General features: G+C 38.9%; 1 protein-coding gene across 7 annotated transcripts in view; it reads left to right on the forward strand.

Annotated features, from left to right (window-relative positions):
• Window positions 1-21043, forward strand: part of mllt10 (MLLT10 histone lysine methyltransferase DOT1L cofactor) — a 145591-nt gene that overhangs the window by 8947 nt on the left and 115601 nt on the right. For 3 of the 7 annotated variants that reach the window (XM_062984441.1, XM_062984444.1, XM_062984442.1), the window contains exons 1-2: window positions 9522-10219; window positions 18338-18417. In XM_062984441.1, coding sequence (XP_062840511.1) covers window positions 10051-10219; window positions 18338-18417 — 249 coding nt within the window. In that variant the 5' untranslated portion in view covers window positions 9522-10050. Of the gene's footprint in view, window positions 1-9521; window positions 10220-18335; window positions 18418-21043 lie in introns of those variants that run through there. The other 4 variants (XM_062984443.1, XM_062984445.1, XM_016994300.2 and 1 more) reach the window with 3 other exon arrangements.

Below are 21043 nucleotides of genomic sequence, written 5' to 3' on the forward strand. Positions count from 1 at the left end.
CAATTTTAATCTAGGTTTTTAATGCATGAGAAAACTTATTTCATATTTACAGTTAATCTTAGATTAAAAGTCTACAATTAAATGCTGACATTACCATGATAGAAGCAATGCTTGGAAGGCAACTATTTCATCCACTGGTGTTTCTAGTTAATGGCATTGGCCAAAGCCTCCTGAGGTGATAATGCAATTTAAAACAATATAATGGATGCTTTAAAAACAACAGCTCAGTCAAATTAGTGCTTTTAAATGGTAAAGTTTAAGAGAGATTCAAACAATGCCATCAAGTTTAAACAAGGTTATACTTATATTGATAGGTAGTTTGGAGAGCACCCAGATGATAGAGTCTTGCACATATAAATGGCAAAATGTGCAAGCTATTCTTCATTTATTAAGATGTGCATATAGAAAGAAACAAGAAAGCCTGTGTTTACTTCTAAATTAGAAATCCTAATGGCACATATCACTGGAGGTAAATTCAATTGAATCAACTGGAAAATAAACTTCTTGGAATCAGAGTTATTGAAACATACAATATTATCAACATGGGACTTTCTTAGTATGGAGAAACTGCTATGTGGCACATATATAGATGTTCATGGATAAAAATAATTTACTGAACCCAAGTCAATATAGCTGTAATATAACTTTAACTATAGCAGCATCTAAAAAGTGTAATGTGTATGGATCAAAAGGATTACATGTTGTGTGCATTGACTTTTTTTTAAAATTTCCTAGGACATTTTTGTCTGTTAATACTATTTTTAAGTTTATCAATCAGACAAAAAGATCGACAAGACTGAAGCTTTTTAAATATATGCAAACATGAATGTCTATACAAATATGAACATAGATTTCTAAAAATATATTTTATGAGCTAATTCATTTTCCTTTTGAATATAATAATTCCTTGTACTCAAATGAAGGTTAAGTAGATTCACAGATTTAGTTTAAAATGATATTAATGATCTGGAAATGCCTTCAGGCAACCATTTATTTTCAACCACACCTCTCAAAACAAAACAACAAATACAGTCCTGACACAACCTTTTATTTTTCCTTTTATTTACTCATGCTAATGTCTCCACAGGATGAAAAGGAAATGATTCCATGTGAAAAAACACTTTTGTTTCACTTTTATATATTTGCTTTAACTGCCAGAGCCTTTTAAATCTCAAAAAAGTGTGCATTTATATTATGTTTATATTATTTTTGGAATAAGTAGTTGAGTGAACAATAAGGTGTTTTTGTTCAAGAAGCACAAAACATGTTCTGAACCTGTTTTGAGAATAATCAGGAACATAACACAGACAAAGAAAAGAAATAGCAGTTTAGGTAACTGCAATATAAAGTTGATACTATTTCATAGACCTAAAAATACCAGAAACATTTTTGTAAGTATGTTTCATCAAAGCATATAAACTGTTACTTTGTCCACTAACACCCTAAGTCTATTTAGCCACTGCTATTCCCATTGACTGCGAAAAAAGTTTCAGTTCTTTATACAACTGGGAGTAAACCCCATACTTTTGAGTGGACAAATTTTGCTCTTGCAATGCCATCCTATCTAAGCCCACTAAGAAATAATTCCAATAGTGTTGAATTAATTTCTAGATAAGTACATCACAGATTGCAGCTTTAAACAGAACTTCAAAAATTATACAATGGTAGAAAATGTATATACTGTATCAACACGTGCCTTTATTTGTATTTATTTTAATTTATTTGTATTAAAATGTTTCCTTACCAATGCTAGATATAAAATCACAATCTCTATACTATTTACTTTGCTGCAGTTCTGTATAAATTTAGAAGCACTTCCTTATATTGAACCGGCCTATACAATTACTACCTTCATGAAAATACTTAACATACTACCCCTAAAAATGTAACTTCAAAGTAATTCCTATTGATTTCAGTCAGTCTGGCCTCCAAGTAGTGTGCTCAGGAATGGAATGTAAAAGGTTTCCACATTCATATCATATGGATGTTAATGGCTTACTGTGTGTAATACATTGTAATAAAGCCTTGTTCTTTCTCTTTTGCATTTCAATGGTTCCCTCCAGTAGCTTTGTTTTACAAAACCACGAAGAGGCTATCTCCATTTTGCCACCAGGTTTCCTGTAACTTTATAAAGAAGTGATCGTGGTCTGTCTTTTCTGTTCATGTATTTTTATTCTATGAACATAACTAAAGTTAGTATCATCTATTTAACATCATGCTTACATTATATTGAATTATGGTTTGGTTAAATTTGCCAAATACAGGTCTCAGATCTACTGATTTAGAGCACTCTGTTATAAAGAGAGACATAAGAGCTATTTTTGTCTAAATGAATTATTCTATTAAAATACATATATAATAATTTAATTCTTTAAAACTCTATGATTTCTAGATGATGTTGTTTTACAATTTAGCATGTTCAATTTGAAAAAAGTAAACTGCTGCTAAATGCAAACATTTAAGATGAGTGAAATATATGTGAGACATATTCGTGCCCAATAGAAAAACCTTCCCAATTATTTAAAAACAAAACCTGCAATGTAATACAATGCACAGTTTCCCAGTTTAAAAAAAGATTTGTTGATTATTGTATATTTTAACAGTACAGGAATCTTGACAATGTTCACTACTCAGGAATAAAGATTGTCTATATCTCTGTAACATTAGTTTTTAAGTTCCCAATTATCAGCTTCTGATGTTTACCTTTGTTTTCATACCTGAAATCCCAGTTCTTTAATCTTTCTGTACACCAACTCAAATTTCTTAATTCTTCTCATCCATTAATCTCTGAAAATAGCTAGTAGGCCCACAATGATTTGTTAAGCATGCTGCTTTTCTCATACTTTGTAATGGAAGGGCTGGTATCTACTTGGTTCTTCTGTATTTGTGTTGGTCTCCATTAAAAGGCATATATTATCTATGAGGAATCTGTCCAGAATGGAAAGAAATATCAATAAACAAGAAATCAATTAGTCTCTAAGGTGCTCCAACACTGTTGACTAGAAAACAGAACTGCATGAAGACTGTAATTTTCTTGTTAACCAAATAACTAGGATGATTTTTAGAAACTAGATAATTTTTTTCTGTAATTAGCAAACAAATAACCATGGGACATTCTACAACTAGTTTCCCAACTGAATTAAAAGTGCAATCCTATATGTTTATTTGACACTATAACCTATGTAATACATTAGGACTTACTTTGGAGTAAATGTGCTTAAGAGCAGGCATACTGAAATATTTAGATGCAATTAGACTTAAGCCCTTGAAGTCAATGGAACAGCCAGTGACATCCTATGCCTATTTATTCAGAAGTCCCACTGTGTTAAATGGGACTTACTCTCAAGTAAATGTGCAAAAAGCTAAATCAGTTTGCTTTCAAGTACTATAGTTTAAAGTGAACCCATTTGGTTTTAGTGCAATCTATTCTTCTGAAATTATTTTATTAAAATAATCCATGATTTTCAGAACATAATGACAATAATAAATGTGATGCATTCATCATGTATAATTAAATGATTATAAATGTATGTTGAACATGATGACAATAAGAGTAACATTCTATGCCTTGAATTTTCACATTTGTTTTATTTGAAGGACTCAAAGGCAATAAAAACTTTTACATCTACCCTAGATAGTTTAAATGTCACTCTTTGTCCTAAAGAATTATCCTCTCCCTGCCCCCTCCAATGCATAGATAGAAAATTGATGATTTTTGTAAAGCCTTTTTGTTTGGCATTTTAAAATCATATAGTTTGTCAAACTGTTAATGCCATGGATTTTACAGATAATGCCATACAACATTCATAGGAATGTTCAGTGAGTTACAAACACTCACAATGACCCTCTTTTGTTAAAATGTTTAGCTAAGATTTCTGTAGGAAATGACACCACTCCCCCTTCCCTGTCCTTCCTCTTCTATCTAGAAAATATCACTTTAAACCTTCAAGGACAGCAAAGCCTGACCCAAGATATCCTGTGTGCAAACTGCAGGCTCTGTTATGGGGGGAGGCACCGGGTCTGTCGGCCTACACCCCCCCCCCTTTATCCTGCAACTCTCCACAAAACCACACTTATTTGCAGAGGTATTTAGTGTTTATCATTTTGTAACTTCAAAAAAAGTGCGGCCAAAACTACATTTAGGATAATGGAGCTAATTTCATAAAGGGTATTTAAAGGGACAGAATAGTCAGCCTTTAAGACAGCCTCAGAAAATCTTCATAAAAATGTCCAACAAGCCATCTTGTATATTGGGTTGTTGTGTGTCTTTCGGGCTGTGTGGCCATGTTCCAGAAGCATTCTCTCCTGACTTTTCGCCCACATCTATGGCAGGCATCCTCAGAGGTATATTGTATATTGTTTAACATGATAGTGCAAATAAATTGATGGTATTTTACTTGTGATCCCCACTCCCCCTACCTCACTTTCACAAAAGTAGTAGCCCTAGGGCAAGCAGGGAAGTAGAATTTTGTAAAGCTGCATTTAATCTCCTTTCAGCCTTAACAGTAGCCACAATTAGTTCCTTCTGTTACAGTGGTACCTGTCTTACAATGGATAATGAAAAGCTATGGATTTTCCTCTATGCTGATAACCTTACCCACTGCCCCCCCTTTTTAACTTTTTGGAAAACAAAAACAGAAAAAGAAACATAGATCCAAATTGGGGAAAATATGCATTTTAAAATGAATTGCATTCCTTTTACCAAAAGAGAGTGTTTGAGAATGTTGAAGCAACCTGTTTGGTTTTCTTGTTCTGCTGTCTGTTCTGCTCAACTCCAGTTAAGCAGGTACCACACAGATATGCCCACCCCATGTGTGGTGCTCAATTATATTGCAAAAGTAGGATTAAGGTATTAAGCAAAAATATATTCATTTCAATTGGATTGGCCCACAGCAATCTCTAGGTTTGGGAAAACAGAACACTTTCCTTATGAAAGTAATAAACCAAACAGTAAATTTGGAAATATAATTTAAGCAAATTAAGACCCAATGAGGGAAGAAGGCTGTGTCCATGGATGCAGATTAGAATTAAAACTCCGTCTGGAATATTTTATCTTCATGATTCCTTGAACTTCATGATTCGTTCAGACTGAGGAAATATTTATATAAAAATAAGGAATTCCAGAAAGCACTTCAGAAAGTTTCTCACAATAAAATAATATTTAAGTTGGCAGAGAACAATTGTTCACCATTTAGGAAATTTTTAGAAATGTTATGGTTTGCTTTATGTTAAAAAATGACTATATGGGAATAAGAGTTCTCTTGCAGTCCTAAATGGGAAGTGAGATTTCTATTAAAAGATATTATTTGGCACAAAGTACGACCAACAATACCACCTATTTCTGTTAAAAGATGTTTGGAATCTTGTATGAAAAATGTTGTCAGTTGGGGAAGAGCCAAGCAATAGTTAATGTCTTTGGCTATATTTCTGTGTTGTTTCAGAATAGGAAACTCAGGCCTAGCGTAAACCACTGAAAACAGTTCATAGGGCTCTCCTCTCAGATTTTGCATATAACTTTGTGTTTGCAAAAAACCCCAAAGAAGAAAGAAGAGGTGAGAATGTGTCTATAGTGCTATCTCCTTCTCAATTTAAGTTGGAAGAGAACCATTTAGGAATTCTTAGAAATGTCATTGTTTTTATTAAAACAGAATAGGTTGAGACTATGGCCCATTCCACACAGCTGAATAAAATCCCACATCTGCTTTGAACTGGAATATATGGCAGTGTGGGCACAGATAACCCAGTTCAAAGCAGATATTGTGGGATTTTCTGTCTGGATATTCTGGGTTATATGGTTGTGTGGAAGGAACCTAAGATGGAAAGTGAGATTTCTATTAGAAGATATTATTTGGCACCAAGTGCTACCAAAACCATTGATTTCTGTTAAAGGATGTTTGGGATCTTTCATTTTTGTAAAATTAGTTGAGACTATATGGGAAGAAAAGGTCTTTTGCAGTTCTAAATGGGAAGTTAAATTTCTATGAAATAATAATAATAATAATAATCATTATTATTATTATTATTATTTGTATCCTGCTTTTCTCCCTAAATGGGACCCAAAGCGGCTCAAAACATTAAAAAAAACCCAGTACAAGTCAACATACATATAACAATAGCCTATAAAACCAAGTTTACAATAAGGCATAAATAAACATATTAAAATTTATCAAATACAATTATTGCAGGAAACTCATCAATACAGATGGTAAACTTAGCATGACTCACTGGAAGATAGTCTTCCTGTTGTTCCAACTAAGTATCTTCATTAAAAGTTTGTGCAAACAGGAAGGTCTTTAGCTACTTTTTAAAAGATGTCAGGGAAGGAGTTCCAAAGGATTAGAGCGGCCACCGAGAAGACCCTCTGTCTTGTCGCTGCCAACCGCATTTGCGATGGTGGCGGCAATGTTGGTATGAGGAGATGCGGTGGGATAGGTAAGTAGGACCTGAACCATTTATGTCCTTTAGCGGAAAGTGCGATTCAAAGCATCAATTTATGTTATATATTCAGAATCTTATTGGATGAAAAATACTGTCAAATGATGAAGAAACGGGCCATAGTTGATGTTTTTCTCTTATATTCGTGTGCCTCTTTCAGAATAAGAAATGCGTCATCATAAACAGCTCATAGAGCTGCCCTCTCAGGTTTTGTGCCTAACTTTTTGTTCTGAGGGGATTTGCAATAAACATGAAGAAAACTAGAGTGTTCTGTGACTGAGTAACAACAACAAAAGGCTGGAATGTGTCAACAAGAGTGCATCTTAAAATTTTAAGGTAAATAAGGACAGTGAAGACACACCCTCTTGTCATCCTTGTAAAGCCAGGTTACACCCCTTCCACACAGCTGAATACAATCCCACATTTTTGGCTTTGAATTGGAATATATGGCAGTGTGGATTGAGAAAACCTAGTTTAAAACAGATATTGTGGAATATTCTGCCTTGGTATTCTGGGATAAAGGGCTGTGTGGAATGGCCCTTAGATAACCCAGTTCAAAGCAGATATTGTGGGATAGTCTGCCTTGATATTCTAGGTTATACTACTTACTTAGGCGATCCCTCATTCTCAGGGTAAGAGTAACTGTTTTGGGAGACGGTGATTGGGCATTCGGACAATGTGGCCAGTCCAGCAGAGTTGATGGTGAAGGAGCATCACTTCAATTCTAATGATCTTTGCTTCTTCCAGCACTTTGACATTTGTCCGCCTGTCTTCCCAAGGCCCCTTCCACACACCTGAATAAAATCCTACATTATCTGCTTTAAACTGGGTTATATGGCTGTGTGGAAGGGCCCCATGAGATTTGCAGGATTTTTTGGAGGCAACATTGGTGGAATCATTCTAGGAATTGAGTGTGACGTCTGTAGACATTGGGCAGGTGTATAACAGAGTTGGGAGGGCAATAGCTTTATAAACAAGCACCTTAGTATTCCTATGGATGTCCCGATCCTCAAAGGGCCCTTCCACACAGCTGAATACAGTCCCACATTTTCTCCCTTGAACTGGAATACATGGCAGTGGGGACGCAGATAAATCAATTCAAAGCAGATGTTGTGAGATTTTCTGCCTTGGTATTCTGGGATATAGGGCTGTGTGGAAGGGCCCAAACACTTTTTACTTCATTTGGAAAAATGCTGTACTTACAGAGCTCAGGCAGTGTTGTATTTCAGTGTCAGTGTTGAACATTTGTGGAAAGGTGGCTGCCAAGGGTTATACGGCTGTGTGGAAGAGTCCTCAGGCCCCTTCCACACAGCTGAAACCCCCCCCCCCCACTTTATCTGCTTTGAACTGGGATATATAGCAGTGCGGACTCAGGGCCCTTCCACACAGCCATATAACCCGGAATATCAAGGTGGAAAGTTCCACAATAATAATAATAATTTTATTTTTATAACCCGCCTCCATCTCCCCGAGGGGACTTGGGGTGGCTTAAATGGAGCCAAGCCTGGGTAATTACAATAATTTAAACCAGGGGTCCCCAAACTTTTTAAACAGGGGGCCAGTTCACAATCCTTCGGACCGTTGGAGGGCCGGACTATAGTTGGCCACCGAGCAATAATAATAATGACAACAACAACAACAATAATAAAGAGGGTTGGAAGAGACCCTTTGGGCTATTGAGTCCAATCCCCTTCTGCCTTTGTGCACCGAAAGCACAAGCAAAGCACCCCTGACAGATGGCCACCCAGCCTCAACGTTAATAATAATAATAATAATAATAATGATAATAATAATAAAATTATGATCTGCCAACTGCAAAAGGCCACTGGGATCTGCGCGCATCATCCGAAAATACATCACATAGTCCTAGACACTTGAGAAGTGTTCAACTTGTGATTTTGTGACACGAAATCCAGCATATCTATCTTGTTTGCTGTGACATAATAAAATAATAATAATAATAATAATAATAATAATAATAATAAAGAGGGTTGGAAGAGACCCCTTGGGACATTTAGTCCAACCCCCTTCTGCCTTTGTGCACCAAAAGCACAAACAAAGCACCCCTGACAGATGGCCACCCAGCCTCAATGTGAAGGAGGAGGAGGAGGAGGAGGAGGAGGGTTGGAAGAGGAGACCCCTTGGGTCATTTAGCCCAACCCCCTTTTGCCCTTGTGCCATGGGGACCGGATAAATGGCTTCGATGGGCCGCCTCCGGCCCCCGGGCCTTAGTTTGGGGACCCCTGATTTAAACAATAAAAATAGGTCACAAAAATAGAGTTAAAGACATTAAACATTAAAAACAGTAATATCAACTCAACATAATCTAAAAACAAAGCAAAAATTGTAAAAACAAACTAGGCCAAAGTGTGCAGAGTGTATAATGTAAACAAGAGCATGCAATGGGAAGCCAAAGTGTTGCAAGTTGATAGCTGCTTTGAACTGGGATATCCGAGTCCACACTGCAATATATTCTAGTTCAAAGCAGATGTGGGATTTTATTCAGTTGTGTGGAATGAGCCGCAGATATTGTGGGGCCTCTTCCACACAGCTGAATAAAATCCCACATTATCTGCCTTGAACTGGGATATGTGGCAGTGTGGACTCAGATAAACCAGTTCAGAACAGATATTGTGGGATTTTCTGCCTTGATATTATGAAATATAGGGCTGTGTGGAAGGGCCCTTGATTACTCTGCCATGATATTCTGGGTTATATGGTTGTGTGGAAGGGCCCTTGGTTACTCTGCCTTGATTTTCTGGGTTATGTGGCTGTGTGGAAGGGCCCTTGGTTACTCTGCCTTGATTTTCTGGGTTATATGGCTGTGTGGAAGAGCCCTTGGTTACTCTGCCTTGATATTCTGGGTTATATGGCTGTGAGGAAGGGCCCTTAGAAGCACAATAAAAGGAGAACTCGGGCTTGCCAGGGGCCTAGTTGAGAGAGGAACGCCTCAGCGAGTTTATAATATATGCACTCTCTCCCCCTCCCCCTTGCCCCGCCTGCGCGCGCGCACGAACGCACACGCTCTGAGGGGGAGCCGTTGGAAACGTCAAAGGAGGGAGGGGAAAGCGCGCGCCAGAGAGGAAGAGCGAGGGAGCGCGCGACGCACAAACGCGCCGTGCCTCGCGCTCCCTTCCCTTCCCCGGCCCATGAGCCCCCGCGTGGAATGTAGAAGGGAGGGGAGGAGAAGGAGGACACAAGACGACCAGGCCGCCGTCTTGAGCCCCTTCCTGTGAGGAAGAACCGTACTGCGCCTGCGCGGAGCAGGCCCTGTTCTGTTGCTGCCTGCTTTCATTTTTTTTATGTTTTACTTTCTCGCATAGCTGAGGTGGCTGGGGAATCCTACAGCTCTCCCTTTTCTGCACTGACGGGTTTTACTAACCGTCGCCTCAGGAGGCACTTGAGGGAAGGCCCCCTCTTTGCCCTTTCCCCCCTTTCCCAACGGCTCTGTCTGTGGCCTCCCCACAGGCGGCCATGAGTCCCACGTCCCTGCTATGGAGACGGTATTGGCGGCGGCGGTGGCTCAGCGACTGAAGGCGGTGTTTCAGTGCGACGGGGGTTTCTCGGGCTGCGGCGGCGGATGCGGCGGCTCTGACGGTGCTTTTTAACCCTTAGATGGTCTCTAGCGAGCCGTTGCTGCTGCCTGTGTCACTGGAGAACGAGTTCTCCAATAGCATGAAGGAGATGATCGGCGGCTGCTGCGTGTGCTCCGACGAGAGGGGCTGGGCCGAGAACCCGCTGGTTTACTGCGACGGACACGGCTGCAATGTCGCAGTGCATCAAGGTGAGTGAGGGAGGGGAAGGGGAGAGGGAGGGGAGGGGAGGGGGGCTGCTTCTGCCACAACAACAACAACAACTCTTCTTCCCACAGGGACACTTCTCTCGGGCCCTTCTTTTGATCCCATCCTAATCCTCCTTCCCCTTCAGAGGCACTACATGTCAGTATCCAGCGTAGACTATGGTTTAGGCCAGAGCTTTCCATACAGTTCATTTTGCATCATTTCGTGACACAGTTATCAGTCTAGCATAACCAGCAAAAAAAAGAGGTTAAATCAGGCAAGGGCAAACTTCAATCAGACAGGCTGTTAGGAATTGTGGGAGTTACAGTCCAAAACACCTGCAGGGCCGAAGTTTGCCCTTGCCTGCTATAGATCTATACAATTACTTCAATCTTTCACAGATCCCATTTCATATTTCATATTTGCCCATGCGTGGTAACACACCTCTCATTTTTTTTATCGTGTCAGAAGCAAACCGAGTGTACAGTTGTAATGTATTTAAAACACAAAGTTAAAAACTTGGCATTACACGAAATAAGAATAAGAATAATAATAACAGATTTATTCTTATATCCCGCCCCATCTCCCCTGAGGGACTTGGGGCAGCTCACATGGGGACCAAGCCCAGCAATATACAATAAAATACAGTCACATAATTACATTTAAAACATATAGACATAAAACCATAAAACATATACAGTGTTCCCTCACTTGTTGTTGGGGTTAGGTTCCAGGATCACCTGCAATAAATCAAAATCCGCGAAGTAGGGACACTATATTTATTTCAATACTTATACATTATTTTAGTAGTTATACACTATTTCAAGTCTTTATCAACCAATCGTGTGTTGATAAATTGCCTCCCTTTCCTCCCATTGCCACTTGGGCTCCTTTTCTCTCCCTTAGGCTTCTCCTTCCTCCCTTCCTTAGCTGTAAATTGTAATTTTTTAATGATTTATAATAGTCTTTTAGAGTTTATTGAAAATCCGCGAAAAGTGAACCGCGAAGTAGTGAAGGAACACTGTAATATATTAAAATATACTCAATAATAATAGTCAGATGCAGTGGACATATTCCACTGGGGCAAGGCAAATGTTGTCTGTATACAATATCTTATAAACCTCTACTGAATGGACCAGAAGAAGTGCAGTAGCTAAATGTCCTTTGACCAGTAGCTGGCCACTTGGAGTGCTTCTGGTCCTCCATGTGGCAGGGCTCAGACTGCATTGTAGTAGGTGGTCTGTGGTTTGCGCTTCTCCCCACTCACATGTCGTGGTCTCCACCTTGAAGCCCCATTTTTTTAAGGTTGGCTCTGCATCTTGTGGTGCCAGAGCACAATCTGTTCAGCGCCTTCCAAGTCCAAATCCAAGTCAGGTTCTGGATTTTAGCCTGCCACTTTTGGACTCGTGCTTGCTGAGGTGTTCCTGCAAGTATCTCTGTAGATCTTTAAAAACTATTTCTTGATTTAAGCCGTTGGTGCACTGGCTGATATGCGAACGGGATGGGCCTGAGATGTCACTGCCTTGGTCCTTTCATTATTACCAACCTCTTATGAGAGATTCAGACACATACGTATCTCATGAATACCTTTCATTTATATATTTTTAAAATACAGGCAGTCATCAAGTTACAAACATCTTACAAATTACTCCTAGTTAATAATTAATAATAAAAATAATGCTTTATTTATGTCCTGCCCCCTCTCCCCAGGGGACTCGGAGTGGCCTTCAACAGGAACACAATATAAAAAAATCTAATAATCACATGGACATAAAGTGAGGTTAAATCTTCTGAACAGGGTCACAAATGGCAGAACAAATACCACAGGAGTGTTAACTCTTCCCTATGCTATCTAAATCTAAAATGAAATATATTTTTGACTGGAGTTACCCTGGTACCTGGTCTGACTTACAAAATTCAACTTGGGAACAAACCTACAGAACCTGTCTTGTTCGTAACTTGGGGACTGCCTATATATGATTTATTGTTTGTTTCACATAGACTCAGGTTTTGTGCGACACACCTACACACTGCAGCTGACACACAAACATGTCTCAAGACATACTCTGGAAAGCTCTGGTTTAGGCAGTTGTCCCATCCATTTTCCTCCTTTCCTCCTCAAGGAACACAATGGTTTCTCCTCTCCTTCCCTTTCATATTCCTATTACAGTGGGAGGAGGGGGGGAGCAGCCAGTTTCAGAAAAGGGAGATCTTATATACCCTCTCTTCCCAAGATGATACAGAATCATAAGAGTTGGAAGAGGCCTTAAGGGCCATCCAATTCAACTCCATTCTGCCATGCAGGAATGCACAATCAAAGCACTCCTGACAGAGGGCCATCCAGCCTCTGTTTAAAATCCTCCAGAGAAGGAGACTACCCCACCCTCTGAGGATCATATTCAATGTGCTGGAATCATGGGAGTTATAGTTTTACTGCCTTCCCTGCCAAAGAGGGCTGGTGCCTCACCAAAACTACAACTCCCAGAATTCCATAGCCTTGAGCCATGCACATTCATTAGACAGCGAAGATGCAGCCTCTGTGTGTGTGTCTGTGTGTATCTAATGCCTTGCCTGTCTGCTCTTTCTATTTTTCTCCCTCCTTCCCTCTGCCATTGGTAGTAAAGGTTGTCAGGAACTGAGAGAACAGAGAGTTTTGGAAAATATTGAGGTTGGGAACGTCAGGCTAGGCCCTACTCCCATGCAGATCTCACTTCCTTGGACCTTTGATGAGTAGTCTGGCAACATGTGTGCCTGAGAGGCAGAGTTGGCCCTCACGTGACTGGCGCCAGGCTTCCCAGCCGATGGCTGCTTTGCCTGGACAGGTCGGCTGGATCAAGAGACTTCCTGTTTGTGGCAGGATGGAGCTGGGGGAGGGGAGGAAAGGGGCACTGAAGAATTTCCTTAGCTTCTGATAGTAGATTTGCTTGGATTAATGGAAGGTGAGCAGTTGGCCGGTGCCCAGCTGAGTCACTGTGTGGCATGCCATAAGGAACACTGTATCGGCTTGTTTTGGTGTTAGAGTCATAGAGTTCTAAAAGATCACAAGGTCCAACTCTCTGCCTTGCAGGAACATACAGAGCACATATACACTGACCATTTAATGCAGATTGAAGACAGCTTGACATCACTGTGTTTAGATAATGCATGTTATGAACATACACTGCAGCTCTCTTTAAGGGCTTTAATCTGAGGGAACCAAAGTCAAGTAATACTCTGAAACAGAGGCTTTAATGTGCATTGGGGGCTTTACTGTAAACCATACTGCTGCAAAAGCAATGAAGGGATCCACATATGTGCCAGTGATCTGCATATACGCATTTTGGTAAGGCGTGTTGAAAAAAACATTCTCCATGGCTGTCAAGATGTGTATACTGCAGGTTCTGGAACTGGTTCAAGGCCACCTCTGTGGTGCATACAAGCGCCATCCAGGCCTCAAGTCAGTTCTGGGACTTCCTATCTAATCATTTGTACCCCAAAACTGTCTCCTTCTTTGCCATTTTCACACTGACCTAAGTGGTCAATGTAAATGTGCCTCAAATCAGAGCACTCCTCAAATCAAAGCACTCCAGATGACCATCCAGTCCCTGCTTTCAAAATCAGAGGAGACTCCACCACACTCCCGATGCAGCATATTCCACTATTGAACAGCTCTTACCATCAGGAGGTTCTTACTAATATTAAAATGGAGTTTTAGCTTTCTGTAGTTTGAATCCGGGCACTTTTAGATTATAATTATGTTAAATCTGAGCAATTGCAATAATGTACTTATACTTTTGCCTCAAAAAGTGGGAGTTAACTTTATGTTAGGATGTAAAGGTGAATGGAAGCATGAGGAAAACTGTATACAATCTGTAGTTTAAAAAAAGCTTAATAGTGAAAGAGAAGGACAGAAGGGTAATGTAAGACTTCAGTCTTCACCAGTTTCATAAAAGTCTAAGCATTTTCAAATATATGAAGCTAGAAAGAGGACTGCAGATGATCACCTATCTCATTATGTGGTGTAGCTATATGAAATTTTCTTCTTTAATGAGTATCAAATTGTGAAGAATGAAAACAAACCAGAAACCTTCATGTAGCTGTATTCTAAAACATGTTGGTGGATTTCTTGAGGAAATAGAGTTTGGTTTTATATATGAAGTGAAAGTCTTCAAGCTTGGTACAGGTGAGAGACTAGCAGTTGTGTTCTTGACAAATGCATTGAATTCTATTATTGAATTATGTTCTCATTTGCAAAGTCTTGGGGAAATAGCCCAGCCATGGGAACTGGTCAATAAAAAGCTGAAGGGGAAATAAGAAGAATCAGGAGACATACAAGATGATAAAATATATAAGATCAAATTTAATAATGTAGTTGTACTGTGACTTTTAACAACTTTTTAATAGGGTAGATGTCTGTTCAGTACTAATCAAAGTATGTGTTTGCTGCTACTAATAAAATGTACCTTCATCTCTGCATATTTTCTCAAATAAACTTAATAATATTTGCTAGTATTTGTTTTTGTATAATTTTATGAGTGATGTTTGGTTGATTCTACTTGTTTTTTTGTCTGTTCTGTTGATCATAATACATTATTCGTTCATTCAATTTTGTTCAGTGATATTTAACTCTCAAATTAATGAATGGATAGTTGCATCCTAGGCAAAACAGCTTTGGATGACTATTTAGTTTCAAATTAATATATCTTCCAAAAAGCTCTTTAGTTATTTACCCTGACACTCTTTATCTCTTTGTAAAACCAAACATTTTGCGGGCAAAATGAAATACTAGTTCTGTTATGTTTTTCTGAAAGCTGTGTATATATGTGCATGCATGTATTTTCCACAGTTCATATTAAAGATTCTCTGTGTACCAAGGATCCTTTCCGAGGGAGCTATAGATTAATAGAAAAAGATCTGCCTAAGAGTCATCCTCTTGCTATAGTAGTTATTTCCTCCAGGGACATTGATGGAGGGAGTAGTGACAGCAGTGGGGAGCAGCTGTCATTCTTTCAGTGCTGCAGTCTTCCATGACAGCATGCTAAGTAAAGGAATTTGAAATGGTAGCAGACTCTTATAGAAATGTTGTGCAATGGCATCCTACAATGTTACCATAGGTGTATTGGATGTACAGAAATAAATCTCCACTGCAGAATAATTCCTTACAAAAACATATAATACGTTAATGTGGATCCAGGGCAGGCCATTAAGCTTAACATAGTATATGATGGGGTCGTAGCATTATGGGTTTATGTGCAATGAACATAATATTTTCTTATAGGTTAGGAAAAGGAAGAGAGGGGAAGAAAGCTAGAATAGAAGGGAACTGGCATTTGTAAAGTGTGTTGCTAGGCTTATTCACAATATATGTCTTGGCCCAGACACTAATTTGTAGCTTCCATTAATATTTTAGCAATGTTATGTTGGTTAGAGGCATATCGAACTGTATCTGTTAATTTGCCAACTCATTTTCACACATTCTGATAGCCCCTGTCCATAACATTTCTAAAATCACTTGGGCTGGCAATATTCAGATGTGTTTAAGAAAAGGAGCCTGATATATTCAAGAGCTGTATTAGTTCAGATGCAGCTAATAAACAAATCCTAATAGCAAACATAAGAAAGTACCTGAGGCTGGTACCCTGTAGTTAATTTATCTATTCTTAAACACTTCTGGAACCAAACATGACTTGATTCTTCAGTAAATGTCTATAGTATTTTATTATCTATTAAAATAGCTGTGCTTATTCTTATAAATAAGATGTGTAACACCACAAATTAAAACAAGGCTTCTTGAAACCTATTAATTTTTGTTTGATCTGGTGGGCAGGAACTATTCTAGTTAGTTAAGGAGGCAGGTAGAAACTTGTGCTGTAAAAATTCAGTGTTCTATATACAGGGTGTTTGAAAAAGAACTCCCTGGTTTTAAGTATAAATACATTAAAACTAGGGAGTTCTTTTTCAAACACCCTGTATTTACATAGGGGTAAATCCTATTAACTTCAGTGAGGGGTAACTCAGAAAAAATGCATATAACTTTGTGCTATATAACTTAAACTTCTCTTAGTTTCAGGATCAATTGCATACATTTATGGTGATTACTAAACAAAATTTTAGTATGATCCATGCTTACTACAGTAGAGTCTCGCTTATCTAACCTTCACTTATCCAACGTTTTGTATTATCCAACGCAGTCTGCCTTTCAGTAGTCAGTGTTTTTGTAGTAAATGTTGTGTTGTTTTGGTGCTAAATTCGTAAATACAGAAATTACTACATAACGTTACCGTGTATTGAGCTGCTTTTCTGTCAATTTGTTGTAAAACATGATGTTTTGGTGCTTAATTTGTAAAATCATACTGTAATTTTATGTTTACTAGGCTTTTCCTTAATCCGTCCTTATTATCCAACATTTTCGCTTATCCAATGTTCTGCCGGCCCATTTATGTTGGATAAGTGAGACTCTACTATACTTAAATTGTTTGAATTCCTATGTTCATTCATGTCTAGATCATTTGGTTTATAGAAGTAGGTGAATTCTGAACTATGCAGTGCTGGGCCAGTCTTTATACATAATTGTTTCTACTAATTCCTTAATTGTGTCCCTTGGATTTTAGAGTTTTACATGCATGCATCATTGCATTGCAAATTATGAGATCAAATGTTTGAGGGTTATGCAAGCTAAAATGTATAACTAGCTGTGATAAATGTTGATGTACGCCTGTATGTATATCTGCATATATTGTTCTACAGGTTATGAAGCCAGTATAGATCAGAGTCAGATCTTAGGTACTAGCAGCTCAAGATCAACAAGGAAAACTCTTTCTGTGTACCTCCCCCCCCCCCCCCCCCCCCCAGCGAAGATGGCAGCAGCTTCTGCATGCTGACAAGAAAGAAGTTGGGATGACACGAGTCTAGCTATTGTTCTGAATTCCTGCTATAACTAAGCAGCTATGAAAGTTGTAAAAGGGAAAAATTTTCTGTGCTATAGCACAGGCAATTTTCCCAGCTCCTTTCCCATATTACTCACATTGTAGCAGGCATTTGAAATAATTGTTGGGTTTGTGTCACCTCATCCTCCTGTCTTGACAGCATGAAGGAAGAAATTAAGGTAGAGCAGGTGGCCTGTGGCAGTCCTGTTGGTTGCCCAGTAAACCTCTGTGGTACAATTCAGAGGTGCTTTTGATAGAACCAAAAAAATGTTGGGAGTTACTCTATGCTTGAATAGATACACATGTAGACTGTAGAACTGTTCATTTGTATGATAACTCCAGCCTTACTTGTGCCTGTTTCCTGTACCATAGTGCTATTTCATATAGTCAGTAATAACATGTTGCATTTGGCACTGCTGCATCTCTGGAGTATTCTACTTTATGACATCCTTCCTAGTGGGGAGTATTGGCTAAAGACAGTATGAAAATGGGGGTACTTTGCTGTGGTTGGCAAGCAATTGGTTGCGACTGCAGGTTTAGAATAAAAGGAGTTATAAGTGTTTGATTGGCATTACAACTGATAAATGTGATGCAGAGTTAAAGCTCTGGATGAGTATGTATATTCATTAAGTAGGAGGCCTTGAAGAATTGTGGAATGGGATGGGAAACAGCAGCTATTGTGGTTTTCACAAGATCACAAGACAAAACTAGTGGTCAGAAGAAAGGAAGACAGTTCAGAATTGTCAGTGAATACAAGGTGAGACTGGAGTACTTAAAGTGACAGTTAGGTAAACTAATCAAGGGAGCTTTGGCATGAAATGTTGAATGCATAAAATGCATTGCTGGAGGCAGGAGATTGCATTATTCATAGATAATGAAAGAACAGATTAGAATCAATATAATTTTCAGGACAAAAATATTCATATTTCTGACAAGCTGTGAGTTTTTCAGGCTGTATGGCCATGTTCCAGTAGTATTCTCTCCTCTGAGGATGCCTGCACAGGTGCAGGTGAAACATCAGAAGAGAATACTACTGGAACATGGCCATACAGCCCAAAATACTCACAGCAACCTAATGATTCTGATGACCACGAAAACTTTCAACAACATAGCATAGATTGTTTAGCCATTAACTTAAGACATATGAGTCTTTGCCAAAAGCCACTTTGTGTATAACATATGCTTCTAAAGTGATTATTTTGCTCTCTCTCAAAACAGCTTGCTATGGAATTGTACAAGTACCCACTGGACCTTGGTTTTGTAGAAAATGTGAATCTCAGGAAAGAGCAGCTAGAGTGGTAAGTTTGAATTATTGTTTAATACTGATGCACATACTTATTGCAATGTAGTGCTCAATGCCATTATTCAGAGTAAGTTCACCTTAGTAGAAAATAAAATTTTGTCATGCTTCAGTTGCTGTAAGCCAGATAGAAAACCATAGGATCCTACTTCTATGAAAAATCAGTGCCTGAGACTTTCTTCAAAGAAAAAAAATAGTACAGCTATACATCAGTTAACGAAATAGATGTGTTCCTGGGTAGTACCATTTTAACAGAAACATTGGATCCAGAGGCAAAAATAATATGGACAGAATAGGGGTAGGTTTCTTTGCCACAAAGAAGGGGAATAATATTTATTTATTTTATTTCTCACATTTATATCCCGCCCTTCTCACCCGAAGGGACTCAGGGCGGCTTACAGAAATTGTTAAGTAGGTTTCAGCAAACTTTTTATTGAAAACTAACAATATGCACATGTGAAATGAAACAGCCAGCCCAAGTGAGGCTTGTCTAAGTAAATGAAAACATTTTCAGTTTCTAGAGATCTCTTGAAAGCATCCTCTAATGCTCCAAAGATAATCTTTCACCAACTTCCATCCTTCTTAGCTTTCCATTATGGTTTCCAAATGCCTTTTTTTTTAAGACTGGAGGGAGATGGTAAAGTAGACTTATCTGCTCTCTTCTTTTTGTATATCATTCATGGTCAGTAAGAGATTCTGGAGGGAATTTCCTGATGCTAACAGGCACACACAGGTGTACTAAGATTGGCTAAGCTGAATCCTGCTTTTTCCCACATAAATTTCATTGCTTTGTATAATGCAAATACGCTTCTGCAATCTGATACTCAAAATCTGTGTTTTTCCAGCCCTACTTTACTAATGCAGATGTTGCTAAAAACCTTCTGGGTAGACATAAAAAGACTTTGTAAAAAGCAGCTCCTTTGTTAACTGAAGTATGCCTGTATTGAACGACCATGTACTGCTGCTTGGTTGCATATTAATGAAATGCTTACTGATTTCTTGTATTTGCATGTCTTGCTGAACCATGGCTTCAGATTATATAAATGAGCAGGAACGAGACTCACTGAGACTCGGATGATGTGCTCCCTTTTCCCCACTTCTCAATAGCACAGGAGAAGAAAAATTCAGGAGCTGTCCCTTATCTGTACTTTATGTAACATATTATTATTTGTTTAAGATTTACTATTAGTTTAAAACAAGGCAATTCCAGATGGTTTCTGAATGCAGACGGGGTTTGCCTTTGCCTTCCTCTGAGACGGTGAGGGAGTTTGATCTGCTGAAGATCGCCCAGTGGGTTTCCATTCTAGTCCAGTGCTCAAACCACTACCCCATTCTGGTTCTCAATTCATAGGATCAGTGATGCAAATAATTGATTAACTAAAAGAAGTGATTGTGTAATAGGAGGAGGGCAGTGCCTGAGTGCAGGTTACATTGCTGTTTGTTCCCTGCATGAGCATGTATGGGTGGAAAACGTGGTCCTTCTGTTGTTGACTTGCAATTCCCATCTGCCCAAGCCAACATGCCATGGTCAGATATTAGGTTCATAGATTTCTCTTCCTAGTTTACTTTAACCGACTTAAGCCTTTCACCTTAAAATGTAGATTTAAGGTAATTTTGTACTTCTGCCAGGGAAATGGTACTGTTTATTGGTCACATATACTTCTTGGATTGGCTAATAAGAGATGAGACAGAATTTAATAGCCTACCTAGGAATGTTATCTGCCTTGTATAAGGTTCAGTGTCCCTTATAACAATGTTGTAGTTTCATTCTATGGTAAAGGTAGCAGCATATTTGATAAAGAGTTACTGTATTTTATAGTTGATACAATATTTCTGTGGCTCTTTTAGCTATTTCCCATTTTGCTGGATTTTGCTTGGTAAAAATTCAGCCTTTTTACATTTGGCACCTTATTTTCTCGTTAGTTAGTAGAGAACACTGTAGTAGAGTCGGCATACTCTTCTTTTAGGGCAAGACTATAGAAACACTGGGGCCCAGTTTCCCATCCCTGTGGTGACTGTTGCCATTCTGAAGAGAAATGGAAGGAAAAGGAGGTTTTTGAAATGTTTGGGGGGATTAGGAAGATGTTTGTGTTGTAATTTTATAATAATAATATAATAACTTTATTTTTATACCCCGCCCCATCTCCCCGAAGGGACTCGGGGCGGCTTACATGGGGCCTTGCCCGATAAAACAATCAAATATCAAAACACAGCAATAAAACAGTTATCCAATAAAAACATCAATTAGAGTAAAAACAGTCGTTAAAATCAACATAAAACATACAATATTAACACTGGAGACTAATTCATAGAACCCAGGCAAAGCGCAACATGTGCCGAAATGGGCCGAAATGGGGAAGGTAATTTCACAGTTGAAATGGACAAAGTGCAATATAGCATTGGCAACACCTCGAGAATGGGGCTATTATAAAATGGGCAGATAGATCAGTCCGACAACAAATTAAGTATCAAAGGCCTTTTGAAAGAGCCAGGTTTTTAAGCTCCTACGGAAGGAGAGGAGGGTAGGGGCCTGCTTGATCTCTCTAGGGAGTGAGTTCCAAAGCCGGGGGGCCACAACGGAGAAGGCCCTCCCTCTCGTCCCCACCAACCGCGACTGCGAGGGT

This window comes from Anolis carolinensis, chromosome 6 (genome assembly GCF_035594765.1).
Source record: "Anolis carolinensis isolate JA03-04 chromosome 6, rAnoCar3.1.pri, whole genome shotgun sequence".
NCBI classification, from domain to species: Eukaryota; Metazoa; Chordata; class Lepidosauria; order Squamata; family Dactyloidae; genus Anolis; species Anolis carolinensis.